Raw genomic sequence first — 23,127 nt, 5'->3', positions numbered from 1 at the left:
TACGCGGGAAATGGTTATGTTATATAAAATACAGTGGGTATTCATGGTTGAATGAGGAAAGATGGTTAAATAATAAAGAAAGTAGCCTAAAATGAAATACAAATTATCGGTAATGAATGAATAAACACTTCGTTTGATTCTGAAAAAAATGTATCGGAATTTTAATAATTACAGTCGATCAGAGAAAATATCTTGCATTGATACCGCAATGATAAACTCAGCCACTACCTGCTGCACCTACCACGGAAGGACTGCAGATTATTAGTGGGAATATTAACGGGCCATTGCCTGGCTGCGGCGCATGCAACAAAGCTAGACAACATAAACAGAGACAGTTGTAGGAAATGTGACGAACCTGGGGCAACCGAAACCCTGGAACATCTCATCTGCAACTGTCCTTCTCTGTTAAGGGCAAGGAGGAAATACCTGGGCGCGCCAGTGCTGGCATCACTGGAAGATGCCTCCAAGAGGACGCCACAGCAACTACTGGCCTATGCGAAAAATACGTCGATCCTCGAGGACTTCAAAATCCCCTAAACACTGCCGCGACGGTTCATATCCCTCCCCTATCCGGACAACTAAGGGCCATACTGGCCTATGTGGGGCCCCTCTGAGGGCCGTCCGGGTCAACCTAACCTACCTATCTTCTTATTGCATCGCTGTTTCTGTAACTTTTGAGTCGATAGGTGAATTCAATTGATAATTCCTAACGATACTCGTTTCTGTCCGATATCCAAGTGCATGATAACTGAAAATGTTCCACATCAAGTCTTCAAAAAGGCGGAAGATACCTCAAACATGATGATTACTGATCTAAGAACCGTTTCCAGACATTTCCCCGATTCGATACTACATCATCAGTTCCTAACGATAACATACTAATCTAATACGAGTATATACGAGTATTCTCTTAAGTGACATATTATTAAGATATTAAGAGCTAGAGACCTACCTTGGCTAGAGTTCAAACTTTCTACTGTCTTTCCCATTATGAAACGCACTGGCATGACACACATAATCGTACTCGTGGGAGGGGTATTTGTGCAATTTCTCATATTTCATGGCTTGACCTTTCCTCCTTCTATATTTTGTTGGCCGTCATATAAATTGTTTGTTCCCAGTGTTCTCTTTTCTTTTGCTTCTGCTGTTGTCGTTGTTGTGGCATATATTTTTATGACCCCAAAACGTTGGCACGTATCGTATTTGGGGAGCCAAAACAGAACAGAACAAGCATTCCTTTTAATACTATAACCAATATAAATGTCATTTATGTTTTGGACACTTTTCTGGGAGGGAGGCCACTAGAGGGAGGTGGTGCCACGTGTAGAGCCCTTTAGAGTCGTGTTAAAAAAAAAAACTGAAGGAGAAAAATTCTGTCATGGTCAGCGATACAAAAACCAACCATAGCGAATTGCCGAAGGAGGAAGTGGGGGGGGGGGGGGGGGGGTGGGGGCACTTGAAGCAGACTCCCATGAAGAACACACACCACAGGACATCTGCAGGATGCACACTATTCGTATCTGTATCTGTATCTGTATCTGCCTCTCTATCTCTATTTGTATCCGTATCTGTATCCGCTTCAAAGTGCGGTTGAGGGTGTCATAAGCATCGACAGCACACATTCCATACACACGAATGGAAAGAATGATAGCAGCACTTTGTGGCACTTAAGGATATGCAAAAGCTGTAAGGACTTCCGCTTAGGTTTCGAGCTGGATTGTTTGGCCAATTTTGTTGGATTTCGAAAAGGATTGAAGTTGGGGAGTCTGTGAGCCTTAACAGATGGTTCTTGAGTATTAGAAAAGCCAATTTTCATTTGGAGAGGATTGACATTGTAAGATGTAGATTCTCTGGAATTCCGGACAACTCCCTGCCGTTACCGAAACGGATTTCAATCAGAACTGTAACTAGGATTCCGATTCCGATTCCGATTCCTCGTTTGTTATTCATTCACGAAGACAAATGGATCTGGAAATGGCGGCTCATTCATCTCAGCTTTTCCATTTCCCTCCTAAAGAGGCGACACAGACACTCTTCCATGTTGACTCCACCTAATGACAGGCAGGAGAAGACAGCTACGGGTAAGTACTGTCTGCTCCTCCTCAATGGAAGCTCGTTTCTGTTTCCGGTGTTGCAACTGCTACAACTTCCTGCCTCCTTGTCTTCGGGCTATACTCGTAAAAGCGGAAGGCGTCATGCTGCTTCGAGCTTTTGTTCTCCTACCGCACCCCTTTTTTATATAGTCTTTTTATGTATGCCCTTTCCGAGTCGGTCTTATTATTGCATTATCCCCTGCGGTGGGGTCTGGAAGGGGCTGTGCTCTCCCACCCTTATATTAATATTATTTTTATTATGCATGTCGCGTGAGCTGCTGCCGCAGAGAGAGAGGAGAGAGAGAGAGATGGGGGAAAACAATATTTATTTATTTCAACCCTTCCAGAATACGGGAATGGGGATGCGATGGGTGCGGGTCCCTCCCTTCAATGTGCCATAAATATGACAGCGATTTCCTAGGAAGGTCTTTCGTTCCGCTTCTGGTTTGGAACCCACATCAAGAGGATCCCGGTGTCGGGTCACGATTTGAGGCTTTATTGTATTCCCATCGAAGCTATTAAAATACTAACTATTAATAAATGAATTCCATTGCCCGACTCACACATCGTTCTCTTCCTTTCTCTCCCTGTGGCCCATGATTTTTGTGTTCTATTTTCTGTCAACTTTTTGATGCCGCATTTGTTGAGGTTTATCTAGTTTTTGTCTATGTATTTTTTATGGCCCGTATATTCTTGATTTATTTTTAGTGTCAACTAAACTGAAACATGCAAAATATGGCGCCGTTAATGCCACACTTTGAACCCTTCTATTGTGCCGCGAGAGTGCAGCTGGTTTAAATTTGCGGTCGCAAGGGCACAACGGGATTTTATGCCGTCAGCGTTGTTATTCAGACTTGTTCATGATTGCTGAGGCTTGAAACTAAATTGGGTTTGGTGTTAGTGCCACAATGGAAGCGTAAACAGTATATTTAACATAGAACTGAACATAGAGGACACAATGGTTGATAAAAACAAAGTTTTCCATCATAAAAGGCATAGAAGGACTCTTTGCTGAGATCTTGTTATCGCTCATTGGCTTTTTTAAAAGCTGTTATCACATTTGAGGCCGATTTCCACATCACGTTCCAATTCAAATCGCTGCCCGACATTCAAATTTGCGCGCCCAACCGCCACACACTAGCTGTGCTCTTCTTACAAATAGCCGCATGGCAGTTCGAAAATTCGAACAAGAACTCCAGTTCGTAATTCGCATTAACGGACAAGCCGGCGGATGCAACTCTCAAATTTACACAAGACTACAAAACTGTGCTCTCTAACGGGGCCAAATGGTTATACTGTGGCAGGCAGGCAGTTTAATTTGGTTGTTTACATTGTGGTAAGCATGTGTTTTAGTTCACTTCACTGTGTTTTCAAGAACAAGCAGATTAAATAGGACTCGAACAGGTGCACACGAACATCTGTGGTGGGCATCAATTAAGTGTGCATTTCAATTGAAGAACACTTTATAAAGTCACAGCGACTTGATAACTGCCAAAATCCAACTGAGTGAGGAGTTGAAATCAGTAAAAACCTTGGACCTCTCTCTTGCGTCTCTCGAAAAATTGCATGGCCAGCAATATCCCCACGAATCGATCGAGCGTGGAGCGACAATACAGATTGTGTCCACTCAGCGTCTCTCGCCGCGACGGACCCCGCTTTGAAATGTGGAGACGGAGACCAAGGTGGCAGCAGCAGCGTGGATGTGGATTTGGATTTGGATGGAAGTTGCGCATATCAATTGAGGCCGATCGAGGGAGAGACATCGACAGGGCCTACCTGCTCTCACAGCTCTCCGTTCTCTGTGTGCCGCTGCTGCTGCTGCTGCTGTTCGGTTATAAGGCCGCGGCCCAGCGTCATGTCGAATCAGTCAGCCCCTGGCCCTTTGTCGGACGTGTGTTACGTGTTGCACTGAGCCCTGTTGCTCTTCCTCCGCCCGCCCCCCGCTGGGACATTGTCAGTGAGAGAGAAAGAGATGAACAGAAAGCGGACGAGCCTACTGCACTGGCTGCAGCAGCTGCTGAGGACGCTTCTGGTGCGCCTTCTGTGCCAGTTCAAATCGAAGGCCGGTCTCACGAAGGCGACAGCAGGCAGCAACAGGTGCAGGCCCAAAGGGGGTGAAATCGTGCCCATACCCCGCGTCAAGGGGCTGCCTGTGGTGGGGACCCTGCTGGATTTGATAGCCGCCGGCGGAGCCACACAGTGAGTAAAGAACGACCTAGAGAATGGATTACTCTATAGATCGACCACTCTCTTCCTCCCAGACTACACAAGTACATCGATTCCCGCCATCGACAGTACGGCCCCATCTTCAGGGAACGCTTGGGCGGTACTCAGGATGCGGTGTTCGTGTCGTCCGCCCCTCTTATGCGTGGGGTCTTCCTGCACGAGGGTCAATATCCGCAGCATCCGCTGCCAGATGCCTGGACGCTGTACAACCAGCGGCATGCCTGCCAACGTGGACTGTTCTTTATGTAAGTGGAGCGACAACGACGCAATGGCGAAAGTCGGAAAAAAGAGCTGAACCGCGAGCTGCGACTCTGTCTATGAATTGCAAATTACTCTCAGCTAATGTCTGCTTCTCTTCGCATCCATCTGCATGGCTAATGTCACAGGGAGGGGGCGGAGTGGCTGCACAATCGGCGTATACTTAATCGCCTGCTCCTCAACGGAAATTTGAATTGGATGGACGTGCATATTGAGAGCTGTACGCGGCAGCTGGTCGACCAGTGGCGCGCACGCACCGAGGAGGCGACTGCAGATTGCGACGTCCCAGGGAGTCCCAGCTACTATGAGCTGCCGGATCTGGAGCAGCAGCTCTACCGTTGGTCCATAGAAGGTGAGTCTGTCGGAGTTTAGAACTTTACAACTACGTCTCAAAAGTATTTCTTTGAAACATTTGCAAATTTTTTGTTATATTTCTAGAATTTTCTGGAAATTGAAAAAAATATACTACTAAACTACGAAGATTTGTATTTTTCTAGTATTTTCCTGATCTAACAAAGATATAACTTATTCCGTCACCCCTCTCCATCCATAGTGCTCTGCTGCATCATGTTTGGCAGCAATGTCATGACCTGCCCCAAAATACAATCGGCTTTGGACCACTTCACGCAGATCGTGCACAAGGTCTTCGAGCATAGCTCGCGCCTGATGACCTTTCCGCCCAGATTGGCACAGCTGCTTCGCCTCCGCATTTGGCGCGACTTTGAGAGCAATGTGAACGAGGTGTTGCGCGAGGGCGCTGCGATCATAGACCACTGCATTGGAGGGGAGATCACCGAAGACGGACAGCTGGAGCAGCGGGAGGAGACGCTATTCAACCGACTGCAGGCGGCAGAGGTGCCCGGCGAGATGATCAAGCGGATTTTTGTGGACCTTGTCATAGCAGCAGGTGACACGGTGTGAATTAAAACAGCAGAAGCTGCCGAATTGATTGACTAATACGAATCCCCTCCCGCACAGACCGCCTTCAGCAGCCAGTGGGCGTTATTCGTTCTTTCGCGGGAGCCACAGCTGCAGAGCCGCCTTGCCAGGGAGCGAGTGGCGTCCGAGTCGCAGCTGCTTCACGGCTTGATCAAGGAGTCCCTGCGTCTATATCCCGTTGCGCCATTCATCGGACGCTACCTGCCGCAGGATGCTCATCTCGGTGACCACTTTGTTGAAAAAGATGTGAGTAAATGTGTGAGCTTCTCAGCTCCACAGCAGGAACCATCGATTGCTCATCTTTTTCACCATCCTTTCAGACCCTGGTACTCCTTTCACTATACACGGCCGGTCGCGATGCATCACACTTTGAGCAGCCGGAGCGGGTCCTGCCCGAGCGCTGGTGTGTGGGCCGATCGCACGGCAGTCTACCCTTCGCCATCGGCCAGCGGTCATGCATTGGGCGGCGTGTGGCTCTCAAGCAGCTGCACTCGCTGCTGGGCAAATGTACCACCCAGTTCGAGATGCAGTGCCTCAACGAGCAGCCCGTCGACTGTATGCTGCGAATGGTCACAGTGCCCGACCAGACGCTGCGCCTGGCCCTTCGGCCGCGTTCTTCCGAGTGATACGATACACACAGCAATACACAGACGCAGTTCATCTAATCCTAATCGTAGTCGTAATCGTAGTTTCGCTTTAGTTTTATACAAATATATAAATTTCAGACTTCAAACAATAATTCAGGGCGAACAAATAGCCATCAGCAGGACGTAGCCCATGAACAGGGCGACGAGGGTGCCAAGACCCTTCAGGGCCGATCCCAGGAACAGGAATCCCAGGACCATAAAGCAGGCCACAACGGACAGAAGGAACTTGGAGGCGAGCGGCCGCAGGGAGATGCGAGCCGTGACCGTCCTCTCCCTGATGTCCGTGTTGCCGTCCCGCTTATCGAACCACTGTTCGATCATGGGGGCCAGGAGCAGTTGGCGCGTCAAGCTTCCAAAGTAGTCCTGACGTTCATAGCTGGATTGCAATTGGATTTTATACTAAAAGCAAAAAGAACGCTATAGGTGGGATTCGGAAAGAAGAGAATTCCTGTGGAAACGCACCTTCTGGTTAATTGCATCCGATATTCTGTGCAGCCGTCTGACTAAATACGTGATCTCGCCGGTCTGGATGGGCAAGAGCGCCGGATCGATGGCAGCTGTCAAGTTGGAGGCATTCATCGACATCTGCCGTGGGTTCAACCTTGAGGTGTCCAGCAGGGAGTCGCTGGTATTGAAGAAGCTGCGATTATTCGCCGAGATGGAGGTCGGCAACGTACACTCCTCAGGTAGCGTCTCATGCATGGAGAGATTGGCTTGATCCAACTACAAGAGGAAGACTTAAAAAGGAAAAAAGCAAGGCGTATGGATGCGGCACTCACATTAAATGCTCGACAGAGGTGATCGATGCACTGGCGCAGAACCTCCGGCACACGCGACACATCGGCCAGCAGCGTCTCGTCCTGGCTCGGCTCGTTCCACATCCTGTGCAAAAAGTTCTTGAGGAATCCCTCCAAACGCTGCTTCTCCAAGATCTCCATTCGCAGGCGCGAAACCTCCCGCAGCACCTGGTTCCGGGCCATGCTGATAACAAACAGAAAGTTCTCCATGTCCGCGCGCATGGTGTCGCTAAAGAGTTTGGGCATGCTCGACCATTGGGCGCTCTGCGGCAGGGATTTGCTTGAGGAATGCACAAATATTCAAATTAGAAGGGGCATTCAATTTACAGCGAAATGTACACCAACCTCAGCAAGTGCGTCTGACGATGAGGCGAGTCGAAGCCATAGGAATTTCCCGAGTGTAAACGCTCGAAGCGCTGCAAACGGTCTGCCAGATTCTGATCGCCAAACGTCATGGCCAGGCGGTTCAGCATTTGGCAGTTACGGTACACGGTGTAATCGAGACGTCCAAATTGCGGCAGCAGCTGCATGAAGATATGCGTGTAAACGATCAGATTGTCCATGATGAATGCATCGTAGGCCGAAGTTATGGCCGGCTTGTAGCTTTGGCCGGATCTAAAAGAGAAGCAAAAGGATATTCATGGTTTCAATCTTTCAACCTCGTAAGAGCTGCCCCTACTCACTCTCTGCTGTTGAGGATGGCCATAGTGTATCGCCATGGCTGGATATAGCTTAACCACAGCTCCAGGACCACCAGCAGTGAGCTGTCCAGCGGCCAGCGATCTATAAGACCCGACAGGAAGGCATATATGCGCCCCTTGACCATGCTCAGGGACAGCTTGCGCAGCGAACAGAGTGAGGTAGGATCCACCGGGGCCGTGCTGGCGAAGAAGTGAATCTGCTTGACTAAGGTGCGGACAGCGCGCACCCAGTCGCTGCCGGGCAGATGATGCTCCGACTCCACGTCGTAGCGCAGCCAGATGTCCACAAAGAAGTGAAGGACCGACTCTGAGCGCCAGGCATAGTTGCGGGCCGCGCTGACACTGGCTGACATCGACTGTGGCGAGATGTTGCCGCCTCCCGGGCCGCCACTCCCACCGCCAGAGCTGTTGCCATTGCGATAGGAGCTAGGTATCCTTATGAAGCGCGGTTGGCGCTGCGGCTGCAGCGACTGTGTGGGTAAGGGCTGCGGCGCCTTGACGCCGCCACTGAAGTAGCTCGGCTCGATGCGGGCATCAGGAAACAGAGGCAGAAAGTTGTTCAGATACTCGCTGACGAGCATTAGATACACGGTCTTGCTTCGCGTATTGTGGATCTGCATTGCGACGGGATCGATGCTGTGCAGTGGCTGTAGACCATGCAGCACGAAGTGTAGCATGTAGAAGTCGAAGCTATTTAGGGAGAGCGTTGACACCTGGTGTTTCTCTGGATCGATGTTGAGCAGATCCGAATAGAACATCGGACTCTGGCCGGTTTGCAGCATTGTGACCAGTTTCACCGGCAACAGGCTGATGTCTATCACGAACTTGGCTTGTTCGGCCAGCAGCCTGTGGCACACGATCATCCAGGGGCCGCACACGCCAAAGAACTGCTCCAGCGTCTTGTACACATTCATCCCGCTCTCCGGTGTCGTCGTGCGCAGTCCCCAGCCCAGCGGATTCCCATTTACCCCGAATATGTAATGCACAATGTGGGGGAATATTTCTTGCAGCTCTCGCAGCGAGCACCGTTCCATCAGCATTAACAGATCTCTCACCCGCTCCAATGGGGACAGCCGCAGCGCAGACAGAACGCGGTTCTGGAATTGCAGTTCACCAAATTCAGTAAATACATCCTAATCATGCTAGTCTACTTACGAGTATGTTCTCGGGTGGTATAGCTGTCATCATTTTGGAGTCCTTTAGGCGCAATATGCTTACTTTAGACTAACAATTAAATGGACTTTAAAAACATTTAGCTATCGATATTATCGATACTATCAAGCGGAATTGCAATTTGTATCGATAGCCGATCTTGGATCGAGTACGGCTCTCTTCGAACAGGTTGACAACATTAATTTGCAAACCGTGTTTAAGCCAAAATACAATAAAAGCAAGGACTAAAAACTAGCCAGTCTTGAAGAAAGTTTATTCATCAATAGGATAAAATTATGTGGGCATGGCTAAATGTTCTATCTAGCTAGTAATATTTGACGGAATATCAAAAACGAGGAATATGTATAATAGAACATGAATTCGTCAGTATTTCTACGGTATATTTTTACAATGAGACCGTATATTTTGGTATATTTATGAGGGTAGGCGGTATATTTGAACGACGCATCGATAGTATTGGTATATTTCTGAGGGTCGGTCGGTATATTTTAACGATACATCGATAGTATTGGTATATTTCTGAGGGTCGGTCGGTATATTTCAACGATAAATCGATAGTACTGGTATATTTCTGAGGGTAGGCAGTATAAATAAATCCGCGGGTCACACGGCAGCCGGCAAAGTTATTAGAAAAAAGAAATTTGCTGGAAAAATGAAGCGCAGGAGCCAAACCCGAGCCCAAACAGCCAAGGACAGTAGTAATAAGTCGAAGGAAAAGGCCGGCGCTCTGACGTTAGACCAATTCAGCTCCGACGTCATATGGCAGGTGGGTGCTCCTCTGGACAGGCGCTTTCATGCCGCTAAAAACTAATAACAATCGGCATTAATAGGTTGCATCGCAGTACTGGTCGCCGGACACAAAGGCTGAGCATTTGCCTTACAGCGCGAAAGTCATTGAACGCATCTACAATGAGGAAATCGGAGGCACCCACAGAGCGAGACGCATCAACATGCTTGAGTTCAGCCAGTATTTGGAGCAGTATCTGTGGCCAAATTACAAACGAGAGTCAGCGACACATGCCCACCTCATGTCCATTGTGATCATGGCCAACGAGAAGTTTCGTGAACGCGTTCAAGTGTGGAATGTGTTCGAGGAGAAACCAGAACAGTATCCAGACTTTTTCCGCCACGTTCTGGAGTCGTGTCTGCCGGATAAAGGGGCGAAGGAAGCCAGAAGCACGTTGCGTGAACGCACGGCCCTACTGATGTTCCTCAATCATTGCTTCAACAGTATGGAGATCGAGATTTGTCGTGAGCAGGCCAAGCGTCTCGTATCCCTCTCCATGTGGCATTGCCTGCAGCCCCGCCGTCGAGAGCAGGAGCTGCGTGAGGTGCCCAAGTGGCGGAAATACTGGAAACGCCTGCTCAAAAAAGACAAGGAACCCAAGGCGGAAGTCCTGTGGGAGCGGTACTTTATGCAGAACCTCATCATCGACTTCCTTGACATACTCGAGAGCATTCCCGCCGAGGGGGAGATCAAACCCGGTCTGGTGCACTACTGCGAGCGCTTTCTCGAGTTCATCATTGATCTGGAGGCCCTTCTGCCCACGCGGCGCTTCTTCAACACCGTCCTAGATGACTGTCATCTTATTGTGAGGGCTCTGCTGTCGCCGCTCGTGCGTCGCGAGGAGGGAAAGCTGTTTGGGCAGGTATGTGTCAGACTTTTCTTGGTTTTAATCATAAATTAGTTAAGTTTAAGTACAAAAATCTCAATGTTTTACATTGCTAATCTACGAGACAACACTTAGCGACGCTAGAGCTTATATCCTAGACGTAACCCGAGTCGGTGGCTAAATATTCTCAGTAGTCGTTGCCGTTCATGTAGTGCAGCTCGTCGCCCCAGTCGTTTGTGGAGGGTGGCTCATTGTAGCAGCAGGATTTCTTCAGCAGAAACGTCACATGGCGCTGCCGCAGCACACATATGTAGAGCAGCAGCGGACATTGCAGGGCATTGACCACAATGTGGGCATAGAGCAGACCATCTAGCTGCAGCCAGGACATAATGAGGAACAGCCAGGCCACGGACATGACCAAGAGCATCAGCGAAAACATTATGAAGCTGCAAGACGTAGAAGGAAATATTGTCTTATATGAACGATTATGTACGATTTAGAGCTACTCACTTGGCCTTCAGTTTGTGGGCAATGCGTCCGTAGACGGTGCGTCTGTTGATCAGCTTCCTGGTGGTCACATAGAAGAATGTGTTCACAACGATGGTGCATGCAATGGGGGCAAAGAATATGCAAATGCCTAGCCACCCAATCGTCTCCTGTTCGCCCACCATCTGCTCCTGCTTGTACGAATCGGCATCGAGGAAGAAATGCGCAAATACCGCCAGGGCTGCCATTGTGCCTGTGCAGCCCCAGGCGTAGGCGGAGTAATAGCAGTACTTCCTGCCATCGGTGACGCGCAGGAAAACGTTCCTCGAGCGAAAGGTCTTCCAGATGTAGTAGCCAAAGCTGTTCAGCCAAAAGAATGCGGCCAGTAGGCTGAAGCACAGGATGATGTCCGCTACAATGAAGCTTACGTGATTCGTGAGCTCTGTAAAAATTCGCACCAGGTCCGCCGCCTGGCTGACCATCAGACACACGGCTATTGTGGTCACAATGTTACCCACTAAATCTCTGCTGAACGGAAGCAACAATTAAAGCATGAATGGGGTCAGAGTTCAGGCAGCAGAGCTAACCTGAGGGTAGGCAGGATAAAGTAGATAATGGCTATGACCAGCAGGATAATCAGCGATATTCCATGGAAGATGGGATTGAGAATCTTGCGCAGCAGAAAATTCGAGTCGCTCCACTTGATCTCCTTCTTAGCCAGACAGATTTTGGCAAACAGAACATGCTCCTCGCCCGTGCTAGAAGTGGCCTAAAGAATGTAAATTATTGGTTAGAATAGAAGGAGGAGGGCGTGGAGTGTTTTATAAGCCCTATACCCTATCTATGCAGTAGAGTCCCTGATCGTAGTCATGATAGAGCGGCTCCCTTCTCCCACCTATGTCATCCTCGTAGTCTGTTTGCACGCCACGCTGCTCGGCGGCCTCGTCTTCGGCGTTTGTGTAGTGCCTCAGCTTGCCATCGTCCAGAAGCACCAGCTTATCAGAGCTCTGAAAAGAACAGGGAGTCTATAGAGTCTATGGAAAAAACGAGAGACAGAGAGAGTACTCACCCCTGCATAGTGATAGATGGGCCACATCTGCATGGAACCGCAGTTGGGAATGCCAATGATGAACTTGAAGCGCACGGGCCGGTTCTGGTCACCACCATAGCTGGTGAACATGGGCTGGAAGTAGTCTGCAAATGGATGCCATAGAGAGAGAGAGACAGAGACAGAGAGAGAGAGAGATTCTTCAATTGGAAAACAGAACAGAGAACACTTCAAGAGTCTGCCTTTGTTACAATCCGGGGATCGAGGGGAAATCTACACTTCTATAAATATTTAGACTGCATGAAAACAACGTGCTCCCATGCCATGCCATTCCATCATCGTCTCTCAGCTGGCTTTCAGTTTGCGATTTGTGGGGGGATCTGTTCTCCTCCAATTGCCACAGAGATAGGATGCATTCACCCATTCCTTTTGATATGCTAATCAGAAGTACACGGAAACTAGACTGTGCTGCACTCTTCCAATCTTCGGTCATTGACTAATCCTCAGATGAGATCAGTGTGCGATTGTTTGGACTAATTGTTAATGATTCATCTTTGTTGTAGCACTTTTCCTACATACATATGTGTCACATCAATGGCAATGGTTCCAATGTTGAATACAGAATGAGTTTAGGAATGCTTTTGTCATGAGCAGAGCCCTAGAAGCCTCTAAAGTCTAAAGAATCATAAATATCTTTCGTCTTTTATGATTTATCTTCGAACCATGATAACATTCAGTATCACTTTCAAAGATTTCCCATCTTTTAAACTTAATAACCAACCCATTTCCTCTTTGAAAGCCGCCCCCCTTTACCTAAGTAAGAAGCCACTTACTGCACACAGTAGCCATGCCTCGCCGCATAAATCATATCATATCATCAGCAGCAGCCAGCAGGATTGCAGGCACACATCCACAGCCCCTCTCTGTGTTTGTTTTCAAAACATTTCAGAGCGGGAGAAGGAGGCACTGGCTACGTTCCACTGATCTACTGATAGCCAACAAATGGGCCATAAAATGTTGGCCACACATATGTTTTGCTGGTGTAGTATGCATGTCAGAGGGGGGAAAATCCATAGAGTTGAATGGCCAACTCCGGTTGCCAAGACAACCTCGTTGCGTGTGTGTGAGTGGGGGCAGGGTGGGGGGATGGGAACGGCAGGAGCACTCACCCGTTTGGTTGACCTGCTGGCACTCGCTATCCACGTGTATCTCAAACTTTTCGCAGCATTTGTTGACCATTACCAGACCGGGATCGGCTGGAGCTGGGCCTGAAGATCCGCTGCTTATATGGGCCATCGCTCGGGATGGTACCAGAAGCAGCAGTAGCATCAGAACATATACAGAGCAGCAGCTGCATTTTTGCGCGCCAAGCGTTTTCACAAGCATCTTTCGCACACAAAACAGACTCAAAACACAGACAGGGAGACAGGGTGACGGTGACGGAGACAGAGACAGAGACAGAGGTACACAGGTAACCGCGGGTTTATGTGAATCTGTGTTGGACAACAGATGCGTCATCAAGGTGTCTCTCAGTCTGAAGCCGGCTAAAAGTCAAGATCATGACGTTTATGCCAAGACACTAAGGCAAAAACTCTTTGTCGACTTTATCTACGCACAACTGTAGCTGCTGAAAGGTGGGACTGACTGTGTCTCAGATTAACCATAAAAACAGTGAGGGTTTTATTTCCTCTGTATTTAAATGTTTATTCGAATCGGAATTTCGAATTTCGCGGTAAAAGAGAGAACATTCGAATTCAAAAGTCGACGGCTGAATGAGCTGCTTCTGCTCTGGCTTTCTAGTGACTGCAGAAAGAGAGAGCGGCAAAGTTCAAGGTATATACAATGAATGGTAAGGTGTGCCGGTCTCTGACGAGCTCATATAAATCTCTCTGCCCCTAGTTTCGCTTGCATTGCTGCCTTACCTTCTAATATAATATGCCTTGTACGAAGCGCAGTCGGCAACCACCGAGACACAACAAAAAGGAGGGTGAACATTGGGAGTTGCTGCTGCGACCGCAACTCTACATTTATACCCGATGCATAATCAGTATTTCTCTCCTCCGCCAGACGGCGCTAAAATTTAACGACAGGGAGGGCGTGCGAGAAATGCTATTGATGCAAATTGATGCTGATCAAGAATACATATATGTATTGTATATACTTTAGGGGGTCCATTTTCACCACAAACCATATATACCCCTATTCTCATTCTGAGTATCGGGTATAAAAAGTTGAAGCAGGGCTTTGCTCTCTCCTCTTTCCTTTCTCTTTTCCTGCTCCCCTCTTCAGCTAGTGTTTTTGTTTAAATGAAGCGACGGAAATTATCAATTGGAGCAGGCGGGGCGGCAGTCTGGAAAGACAAACCAGGAACCTGCAGAGGGAATGCACGATGCATGTGTGTGTGTGTGTGTGTGTGTGTGTATGTGTAATTCCACCCTCCCTTCTATTAACAGGATGCTATTTGATGGCGATGGTGTGATAAGATGCCGCTGCATTCCCATGCAAGCGAGACAACTGCACTCTCGCCTGTAGCCTGCAGCCTGTAGCCTCGCGACGCGCGTGGCTTGTCTTTCAATGCTGTGAATGGTACTTGTCCCCTTGTCCTCTCACACCTCCCATAAAACACGCTTATGAAAGGAGTGGAGGGAGGCGATTTCGCCTTGCGCTGTTCAATCAGAATGCACTCGGAAGGTGGGACACCCTTCAGCTAACCTTCAGAAATCCTGATTTGGTATTGAATTTCCTGAACGGCGTCGAATTTCCTCCGATATAACTGCTTTTGCTCCCCCATAAGGACTTCCGCTTGCTCTTTAGAGCCAGACCCGCATTTTTTTCACCTTGCTTAATTAGCACTCTCTCGCTCTCACAATCTAGCCCGAGAGAGCGATTCAACTAACACACGCAAATATTAAATACTTATGTATGTATGTATGGGAGTTGTATTGCCCAAACTGATGACGTATCGACCTTATGAGGGGGCAGACCGGCTTTGGCTTTACTTTGACTTGCGATACCTGTAGTTGATGTGACAGAACTTAAAAGAGAGTCCGAGAGAGTCGGAGAGAGCCGTAGAGAGAGAGAGAATTCACGAGGGCAGGTAGTAAAACAACGAAACTCGTTCCATTCAATGCTCGCGCATGGCGTATCGCTCAGGAGCGGTTCAGCGGGTGACGGGGGTAGACGATGGGGATTTCGATACAATTGATGATCTAACGCATAAATAACCGATACACTCCTCCCATTTACAGCTCCTCGACATGTTAAAGTTCTACACCCGCTTCGAGATCAATGATGTGACGGGGAACTCCCTCACCGATCACGACATGACCCAGCTGCACTACAAGAAGATCACTTCCCTGCAGCGGGCAGTGTTCGCCAAGTTTCCCAGTCTGCGCGTGTTCGCCCTATCCAATGTAGCCACCGTGGATAATCGGGAGTCGCTGGAGCAGCACTTTGGGGGATTGGATGGGGAGGGGCTGAAGCAGATCGCCACGTTTCTGAACCTAGTGCCAGAGGAGGTGGCCGCACCGTTCGAGTGGCACCGCCTCGATGAGGCCTTCCTGCGGGAGCTGCTGATCACGCGACACGAGAAGCGCTGCTCCCAGCTGGAGGCCCTCAACGAGATGCCGTTGTACCCCACGGAGCAAGTGGTCTGGGATGAGAATGTGGTGCCCTCGGAGTACTACACAGGCGACAGCTGCCTAGCCCTGCCCAAGCTCAATCTGCAGTTCCTCACGCTCCACGACTACCTCCTGCGCAACTTCAATCTCTTCCGCCTGGAGTCCACCTACGAGATCCGGCAGGACATCGAGGATGCCGTCAGCCGCATGCTGCCCTGGCAGTCGGAGGACGGTGACGTCGTCTTCGGGGGATGGGCACGCATGGCCCTACCCATCGCCAGCTTCGCTGTCGTGGAGGTGGCCAAGCCGCATATCGGGGAGAAGAAGCCCTCGCGAGTGCGAGCGGACGTGGGCGTGACCCTTTCCGTGCGTCGCGAGATCAAGACCGAGTGGGAGAACCTGCGCAAGCACGACGTTTGTTTCCTAATCACCGTGAAACCCACACAGCCTTATGGCACCAAATACAATCCCCGTGAGCCCTTCATCCCACAGGTGGGGCTTGTAAGTGTGCGGGGCTGCGAGGTTGAAGGTATGCTGGATGCCAATGGTCGTGTTGTCGAAGATGGGCCCGAGCCGCGACCCCAGCTGCCGGGAGAGCAGCGCTGTTATCGTGTGTGGCTAGACTCGAATCAGTATCGCCTGGACATGGACGATCTGCAGGATGTAAGTAGAACCTTGCTCTAATCTTTCCCAGTAATCCTTTAATGCTAAGCCTTCCCTCTGCAGGGTGGCGATGATGTCTACGAGAGCTTCAACATCCTTATGCGTCGCAAACCCAAGGAGAACAACTTCAAGGCAGTCCTGGAGACCATTCGCCATCTGATGAACACAGAATGCGTGGTGCCGCCCTGGCTGCACGACATACTCCTCGGATATGGCGATCCGGGGGCTGCCCACTACAGCAACATGCCCAATCAGGAGCGCAGTTTGGAGTTTAACGACACCTTCTTGGACTACGAACACCTGAAGGGGAGTTTCCCCAGCTACGAGCTCAAGTGCGAGCTCCCAGAGAAGAGCCGACTGCCACCCTATCGTCTGATCTTTGAGGATGTGCCCGTGCAAAAGGATAGTGATGGAGAGGAGAAAGAGAAGAATGAACAGGAGCTGGAGGCGGCTGTAAGCAAATCGATTGTAGTGCAGCCCTATAAATACGAGGCCAGGGGACCTTATCCCAGCGACAAGCCCAAACAGTGAGTAAATCTAAGGGTTTAATTCTTCCATTTTCATTTCATTTCCCTCTTCCATCCTTCGTCCCTTATTTTCCTAGAAACACCATTCGCTTTACGCCCACACAGATCGAGGCTATTCGCGCTGGCATGCAGCCGGGTCTGACACTGGTGGTGGGTCCCCCCGGCACAGGAAAGACCGATGTGGCCGTCCAGATCATCTCCAACATCTACCACAATCAGCCCAACCAGCGGACCCTGATTGTCACGCACTCCAATCAGGCGCTGAATCAGTTGTTCGAAAAGATCATGGCGCTGGACATTGATGAGCGACATCTGCTGCGTCTGGGTCATGGCGAGGAGGCCCTGGAGACGGAGAAGGACTACAGCCGTTATGGGCGCGTGAACTATGTGCTGGCCAAGCGCATGGATCTGCTGAACCAGGTGCAGCGTCTCCAGGAGGCCCTCGGCGTGAGCGGTGACAATGCCTACACGTGCGAGACAGCTGGATACTTTTATCTGTACAATGTGATGGCACGCTGGGAGAAGTTTCAGGACCAGATCAGAATTCACCAGGAGGAGGCGGACTTGGACAAGCTGAGGGCTTTGTTCGAGAAGGATTTCCCTTTTGGCAAGTTCTTTGCGGATGCCCCACAGCCACTCTTCAAGGGATCCACATACGAGGACCTCCTGGCCACAGCCGAGTCAAACTTCCGCTACATTTCTGACATATTCACAGAGCTGGAGGAGTTTCGCGCCTTTGAGCTGCTGCGCACGGGCTTGGACCGCTCCAAGTACCTGCTCGTGAAGGAGGCCAAGATCATTGCCATGACCTGTACCCATGCGGCGCTCAAGCGCAAGGAACTGGTCAATCTGGGCTTCCGCTATGACAACATCCTGATGGAGGAGTCAGCGCAGATCCTGGAGATCGAGACGTTCATTCCCCTGCTGCTGCAGAATCCCCTGGATGGCCTGAATCGCCTTAAGCGCTGGATCATGATTGGCGACCATCACCAGCTCCCGCCTGTGATCAAGAACATGGCCTTCCAGAAGTACTCCAACATGGAGCAGAGCCTCTTCACCCGCCTGGTGCGCCTCGGCGTTCCCACCGTCGATCTGGATGGACAGGGACGTGCGCGGGCCAGCATCTGTTCGCTGTACAAGTGGCGCTACAAGAAGCTAGAGGATCTGCAGCACATCTTTGAGCGGGACGAGTACAAGCAGGCAAATCCAGGGTTCGCCCACGACTATCAGCTGATCAATGTGGAGGATTTCAAGGGCGTCGGCGAGAGCGAACCCAATCCCTATTTTTATCAGGTATGAATCATCCCAACTAAATAAGCATCCCGAAAGGTTATTCCCCTCTGGGCACGTCCTTGGTATAATCTCTTAGTTGTACATCCAATACCATCTTTCGTTGCACAAACGCATTACTAAATCCATATTTTCTTTCATTAGAATCTGGCAGAGGCGGAGTACGTCGTGGCGGTGTATATGTACATGCGTCTGCTTGGCTATCCTGCAGAAAAGGTCTCCATTCTGACCACCTACAACGGCCAGAAGCATCTCATACGCGACGTGATCGGCGCCAGATGTGGCAATAATCCACTCATTGGCTGGCCGCACAAGATCACGACCGTGGACAAGTACCAGGGCCAGCAGAACGACTACATCCTGATTTCGCTGGTCCGCACCAAGGCGGTGGGACATTTGCGCGATGTGCGGCGTTTGGTGGTGGCTATGAGTCGAGCGCGCCTCGGCCTCTATGTCTTTGGTCGAGTGTCGCTGTTTAAGAACTGCTTAGAACTGCAGAACACCTTCAAGCTGGTGAGTAAGCCTGCACGAAACTTAATGAAGGATTATTGTATTATACATTTAATCCCTTACAGCTGACACAGCGATCTTTGAAGTTGGTACTGGTTCCCGGCGATAGCTACCCCACGGAACGATTGTCCACGGATACAGTGCCCGCCAAGTCCCTCAAATCCGTGGAAAACATGTCTGAGATGGCGCAGTACGTGTACGAGCAGTATATGGCCAAAATGGAAGATCTAAAGGACACTCTGCCCTCAGAGGAGGAGTTGCGGGCCATGCGTAATAAATTGCCTCACGAAGATGATGATGATGACGAGGGAGCTGCTGTCCCAGAGGAAGTCGCTGAGGAGCCCCCCCAAAAGCGGGCGGCCAAGGAAGCACCCGCTGGAAAGAAGGCACCAGAGGTCTTCAAGCCCACGCCCATACTCAACGAGATCGCTATGGATGAGCCAGAGCCAGAGCCAGAGAAGAGCCAGGATCAACCACAGCAGGAGGTTCAGGAAGAAGCCTTCGATAAGGCTCGCCAGGAATCATCGGAAAAGGTGCCTGAGGCAGAGTTCTAGGCAGATCTGCTTAGTTGCTTCAATAATATAATTTCAATAATTTCCAACAATGTTTAAGCACAAATGCAAGAACCCACACACACACATTAAGTTAAAAGAATCACTACTTCTTGGGCGCAGTGATGCCCTCCAGCTGTGCCTTCAGCTGGGCATTGGTCTTCTTGAGGAAGGTGATCTCCTCGGTAAACTTCTTCTCCTCGGAAGCACGCAGCTCGGCATTGCGGCGCTCGGCCTGCTCCTGTTTTAGCTTCATGTCGGCGATAATCTCCTCCAGAGCCTCTTTTTCCATCTCCAGGGTTTTGACGCGATCGCGCAGCATCTCCTTCTCCTCATGGGCCTGCAATGCCTTGCGCATGCCAAACGCTACGGAGCTGCAGTAGAGCGTCTCGTAGGCTTCCATGGACATGGCAATCTCATCACGGATACGCAGCAACAGCAGTCCGCGCTCCGAGCAGTTGATGGTCACTTGGCGTATAATCTCGTCTGCAAGGAATACATATTAATTGCCGCAGGGAGATTTTAGGGATTTTAGCTTACCAAAACACTGCGAGTAGAGCTCACGGCGAACTGGGCAGATGCCCGTCTCGCGTGCCTGCGTCTGCTGCAGGCGAGTGTCCAGCATCTCCTGTAGATTGATGACATCCTGGCGAGTGGCCGGGGTGCTGGACACAGACTGCTGCCACAACTGACCATCCTCCTCCCAGCAACGCGGCGGCAAAATCGAGTTCAATATCTCTTCGGTCTCCCGCTTGGTATCTAGTAGAGCACCCGCTGTCTGGGGACGTTTCATCTCCAACTCCGTCAGCGGAGCCCCCTTTTTCTCCGGATGCTTGACCACCAGCACTGGATTGTTATAGCGGACCAGCGTCTGGAACTGGCCCACACTAGTAATCTCTAGCTCATCCATCTTGGCCCGATTCTTTCAAATATAATTTCTATTTGTTGCTGAAAATCTTTAATGTATCTTAAATGTGAGAAAGACTTGTTATGTGTCGTGTTGTATTCAAAAAGTTTGTTGATTGAAAAATCGGAAATGCCTTTGCTAGGGAAATTCTCCCAGGGGTTTCGGTTTGTTATTTCCCCTGTGCCGGCTAGCAACGTGCAGGAGCTGGGAAGCCTTTTCTGTTTACTCGTTTGTCGCAACAAAGAAAAAATGGGATTGGTTGAAAAAGGTTGAAACTGACAAGGGTTGAATAGTTGAAACATCTTAGTAGAAAAAAATTAATATCCTCATTATAATTATCCTTATTGTAACTGATTGCAAAAGATCTGATGGTATTCTGCCGATCAAGGAATCACAAATAACGGATTTGCATATTATTGTTGTTTAACAACAAAAATTATTATTGTTTTTGTAGAACAACAACCCTCGACTTGCGAACTCTCACAAGGCAGAAAACTGGAATTTCAGATCTGGGCTACCAGGCAAACAGAAATCAGCAGAAGGTCAATGGTTTTAAAAACAAAGCGTATTGCATTTTCCCCACGAATTGTTCAACCCCAAAAGTATGCAACAATTTTTGGCATTCGCTAAAGTTGCTTACTGCTGATTTCTGTTCGCCTAGTATCGAATTTCGAAATTCCCTTGTTTTCGCTATTTGACGTCGGATTCAATTTTCATATTTTTTTGACTATTTACGGGCTGATCAAGGCGCGGCATGTCGTGTTGTGATTGGTGCAACATCCTCGATGGCATCTTTGTCAAGGATAAAGGATACTTTCCGCCCTCATACGTACTTACTTTCCTCTACAATTTCTTGTGCGATCAGTGGCCACTATTACTCTGTCATTTCTCATCCGATCAGGATCGGAAAAATATCCATCTCAAGATGGGCTTATAATATAAAAAAAAACAAGTTAAATTATTTAAATTTGTATTTTATTTATATAATAGGTATGTTTATGTAAATGCAAACACAAATGATTTTCTGGCACTGTTCGTGGGGGGACTCGAACAGCGGGGGAAGTAGGTTAAAAATAATTCTTTGCACAATTCTAATTCTCCGAACTTAAATTAATTATGGATGCGATGCTTATGGATATGAGCAAGTTTGGCTAATTACACTATAAACTAAAGAACTAAATGTTAGGCGGCGACACAACTAAACGTAATACGTAACACGGAATTGGAAGAGCAAATAATTTAGTCTTTTTTTGTATAGCTTAGGTTATTACAACTTAGATTTGTAGACACACATTGGACATTGGACTGTACGAGTATGAGTAGACACGTGTTAAAACTAATATCGCGGAAGTCATTCGAGTGAAGTGAGCCGTGGGGATGAAGGGTGTACATATTATAACTCTTAAATTCTCATATATTGTTTCATTACGGCTAGACATTCTCAATATATAATAGTACATATATATTATTGTCATTATTTATGCGGGAGAAATTCCTCTATGGGTTCTTGTAGTTCTAGTTGCTTCTGTTCCTTCTTTTTTTCTTTTTCTTTTTCTTGGTTAGTTTTTTGTTGAGTTCTCTATGTATTCGTTGGCATTTAAGATACAGGCTACGCTCTACATACGATACATGTATATATGCTCTTTATATATAAGTATTCTGTGAATGTGTGTGTGTGTGTGTCTAGAATATATGGTTTATACGCAATGGCGAACTCAGGACATACAACACAGATCAGAATCCACTACACAGATAGCTACAACGTAATTTACACATCTGTTTGGCGCTGGTGGCTCCAGTTGAGGCTTAGATCAATTCTGCCACAGCATCGTCGCCATCCCGTATGGGTGCCTGAAATGTGGAACCCGTGAACTCGTAGAGCTGCAAAAAACAGGCAAAGATTAGCAGAAATACTTTAGAGGGCGAATCCTTTGCTACTCACAGAAGGCGCTCGATTGTTTCGCAGCGTGGCATAGTCCGCAAACTCATGCGGATCCACGCGAGCGAGCAGCAACCCTGCACCACCAACTCCGCCGGCACTGACTGCTCCACCGCTTCGCAGGGAACCACCGCCAGCGCCGCCCGTGAGACGATTCTGGTTGTTGCGCGGCTGGATGGTGGCATAGGTATTGTCCACCGTCTGGCCCACATGGTGGACCTGCTCCAGCGAGCTGCGATGATGATCCAGATGGCCCGGGGCCTCCGAATTGGAGATGTGATCGGGCTCCGAGAAGACCTGCATTGTAAGCTCCTGCTCCTCGTACAGTTTTAGTTTTCTATCGATTTCAAGAAGATTCAGTTAGAAAAAGAGTTCTTTATGGCAGTCATGATACGCACTGCTCTATCCAAAGGGGATTCTCTGTGGTGTTTAGATCCTCGATGATCTGCTTCTTGATCAGCGCCTCCTTGCGGCGCGTCTCCACGGGCACTGACAGGTTCCAGTGCTTCAGGCAGCAGCACAACACAATGAAACTAATGACGCCCACAAAGAGGACAATCACCAGAGCCACAAGTCCTGCAACGGCGAGGTCAAACTCATCCTGGACGATGGCTATGTAAGCGGGCACAACATTCTCTATGGCAAAGCCAGCATAATAATCCTGAACAAAATAATCGAAGATTATATTAGATTTGTTGTAAACCCACAAGGAATCGTTTCCGCCCCATTCCGACCCTCCCTACGATCAGCATCAATAGCCGAGTCGATTGAGCCATTTCTGTCCATTTCAATCAAGTGAATTTACATCTGCAGATTAATTTGATTCATTCACTTACCTTTAGGTAATCATAATTCCTATCGATATCCTTGAGTATCTCATCAACTGGAGCAATCTGCTGGGTTTGGGGATCCACTGCATGGAAGTACAGATCACACCAGTCCATGCGAATGCGTCCCACCGAATCAAGATGGTAGCGTATCTCATCCACAATAATCCTATGTTGTGTGGCATTCCGCAGTTCTGCGATGATCTCCTCCTGCTCCTGGTAGACCTCTTCCGGAGGCCGGGAGAGGATGACGCGCACTAATTGAGTGCCGTCGAAGACCCAGATCTATAGCGGGAGATTCAAAGATAAAAC

At 48.9% G+C, this 23,127-nt stretch overlaps 6 protein-coding genes across 7 annotated transcripts in view; 2 read left to right on the top strand and 4 right to left on the bottom strand.

Annotated features, from left to right (window-relative positions):
* Window positions 1–3,857: 3,857 nt before the first annotated feature.
* Window positions 3,858–6,170, top strand: LOC6594313 (cytochrome P450 315a1, mitochondrial). Its single transcript, XM_002019320.2, has 6 exons — window positions 3,858–4,292; window positions 4,355–4,564; window positions 4,706–4,929; window positions 5,131–5,492; window positions 5,556–5,762; window positions 5,837–6,170. Exons 1-6 carry the CDS (start codon window positions 4,066–4,068, stop codon window positions 6,140–6,142), a joined length of 1,536 nt encoding a protein of 511 aa, XP_002019356.1. The 5' UTR covers window positions 3,858–4,065; the 3' UTR covers window positions 6,143–6,170.
* A 26-nt stretch (window positions 6,171–6,196) lies between these two features.
* Window positions 6,197–8,888, bottom strand: LOC6594312 (sphingomyelin phosphodiesterase 4). Its single transcript, XM_002019319.2, has 6 exons — window positions 8,817–8,888; window positions 7,644–8,758; window positions 7,306–7,575; window positions 6,943–7,240; window positions 6,626–6,886; window positions 6,197–6,562 (listed from the first exon to the last, which is right to left on the bottom strand). The coding sequence occupies exons 1-6, from the start codon at window positions 8,847–8,849 to the stop codon at window positions 6,257–6,259; spliced, it is 2,283 nt and encodes a 760-aa protein (XP_002019355.1). The 5' UTR covers window positions 8,850–8,888; the 3' UTR covers window positions 6,197–6,256.
* A 543-nt stretch (window positions 8,889–9,431) lies between these two features.
* Window positions 9,432–19,235, top strand: LOC6594407 (RNA helicase aquarius). Its single transcript, XM_026986832.1, has 7 exons — window positions 9,432–9,600; window positions 9,665–10,483; window positions 15,230–16,264; window positions 16,328–16,791; window positions 16,869–18,084; window positions 18,226–18,594; window positions 18,657–19,235. The coding sequence occupies exons 1-7, from the start codon at window positions 9,487–9,489 to the stop codon at window positions 19,143–19,145; spliced, it is 4,506 nt and encodes a 1,501-aa protein (XP_026842633.1). The 5' UTR covers window positions 9,432–9,486; the 3' UTR covers window positions 19,146–19,235.
* LOC6594408 (probable G-protein coupled receptor Mth-like 5) lies at window positions 10,491–13,659 on the bottom strand. 2 transcript variants are annotated; one of them, XM_026986843.1, is made up of 6 exons: window positions 13,151–13,659; window positions 12,003–12,127; window positions 11,770–11,940; window positions 11,521–11,702; window positions 10,958–11,461; window positions 10,491–10,893 (listed from the first exon to the last, which is right to left on the bottom strand). In XM_026986843.1, exons 1-6 carry the CDS (start codon window positions 13,497–13,499, stop codon window positions 10,635–10,637), a joined length of 1,590 nt encoding a protein of 529 aa, XP_026842644.1. In that variant the 5' UTR covers window positions 13,500–13,659; the 3' UTR covers window positions 10,491–10,634. The 2 variants fall into 2 exon arrangements, with proteins under 2 accessions (XP_026842644.1, XP_002019354.2); XM_002019318.2 differs by having other exon boundaries at window positions 10,958–11,458.
* On the bottom strand, window positions 19,156–20,123 carry LOC6594406 (putative inner dynein arm light chain, axonemal). The gene is made up of 2 exons (XM_002019316.2): window positions 19,683–20,123; window positions 19,156–19,628 (listed from the first exon to the last, which is right to left on the bottom strand). Exons 1-2 carry the CDS (start codon window positions 20,050–20,052, stop codon window positions 19,249–19,251), a joined length of 750 nt encoding a protein of 249 aa, XP_002019352.1. The 5' UTR covers window positions 20,053–20,123; the 3' UTR covers window positions 19,156–19,248.
* Window positions 20,124–21,007: 884 nt separating this feature from the next.
* LOC6594405 (cadherin-87A) overlaps window positions 21,008–23,127 on the bottom strand; it is a 65,338-nt gene continuing 63,218 nt past the window's right edge. Inside the window, exons 14-17 of the mRNA XM_026984412.1 lie at window positions 22,825–23,100; window positions 22,387–22,649; window positions 21,992–22,325; window positions 21,008–21,930 (exon numbers count right to left, since the gene is read on the bottom strand). Of these exons, the coding sequence (XP_026840213.1) occupies window positions 21,856–21,930; window positions 21,992–22,325; window positions 22,387–22,649; window positions 22,825–23,100 (948 nt within the window). The 3' untranslated portion in view covers window positions 21,008–21,855. The remainder of the gene's footprint in view (window positions 21,931–21,991; window positions 22,326–22,386; window positions 22,650–22,824; window positions 23,101–23,127) is intronic.

The sequence above is a fragment of the Drosophila persimilis genome, unplaced genomic scaffold (genome assembly GCF_003286085.1).
Source record: "Drosophila persimilis strain 14011-0111.01,24,50 unplaced genomic scaffold, DperRS2 tig00000000-arrow-pilon, whole genome shotgun sequence".
Lineage (NCBI taxonomy): Eukaryota > Metazoa > Arthropoda > Insecta > Diptera > Drosophilidae > Drosophila > Drosophila persimilis.
The sequence above is the reverse complement of the archived record's forward strand: the minus strand, read 5'-3'. Positions and strand labels throughout refer to the sequence as shown.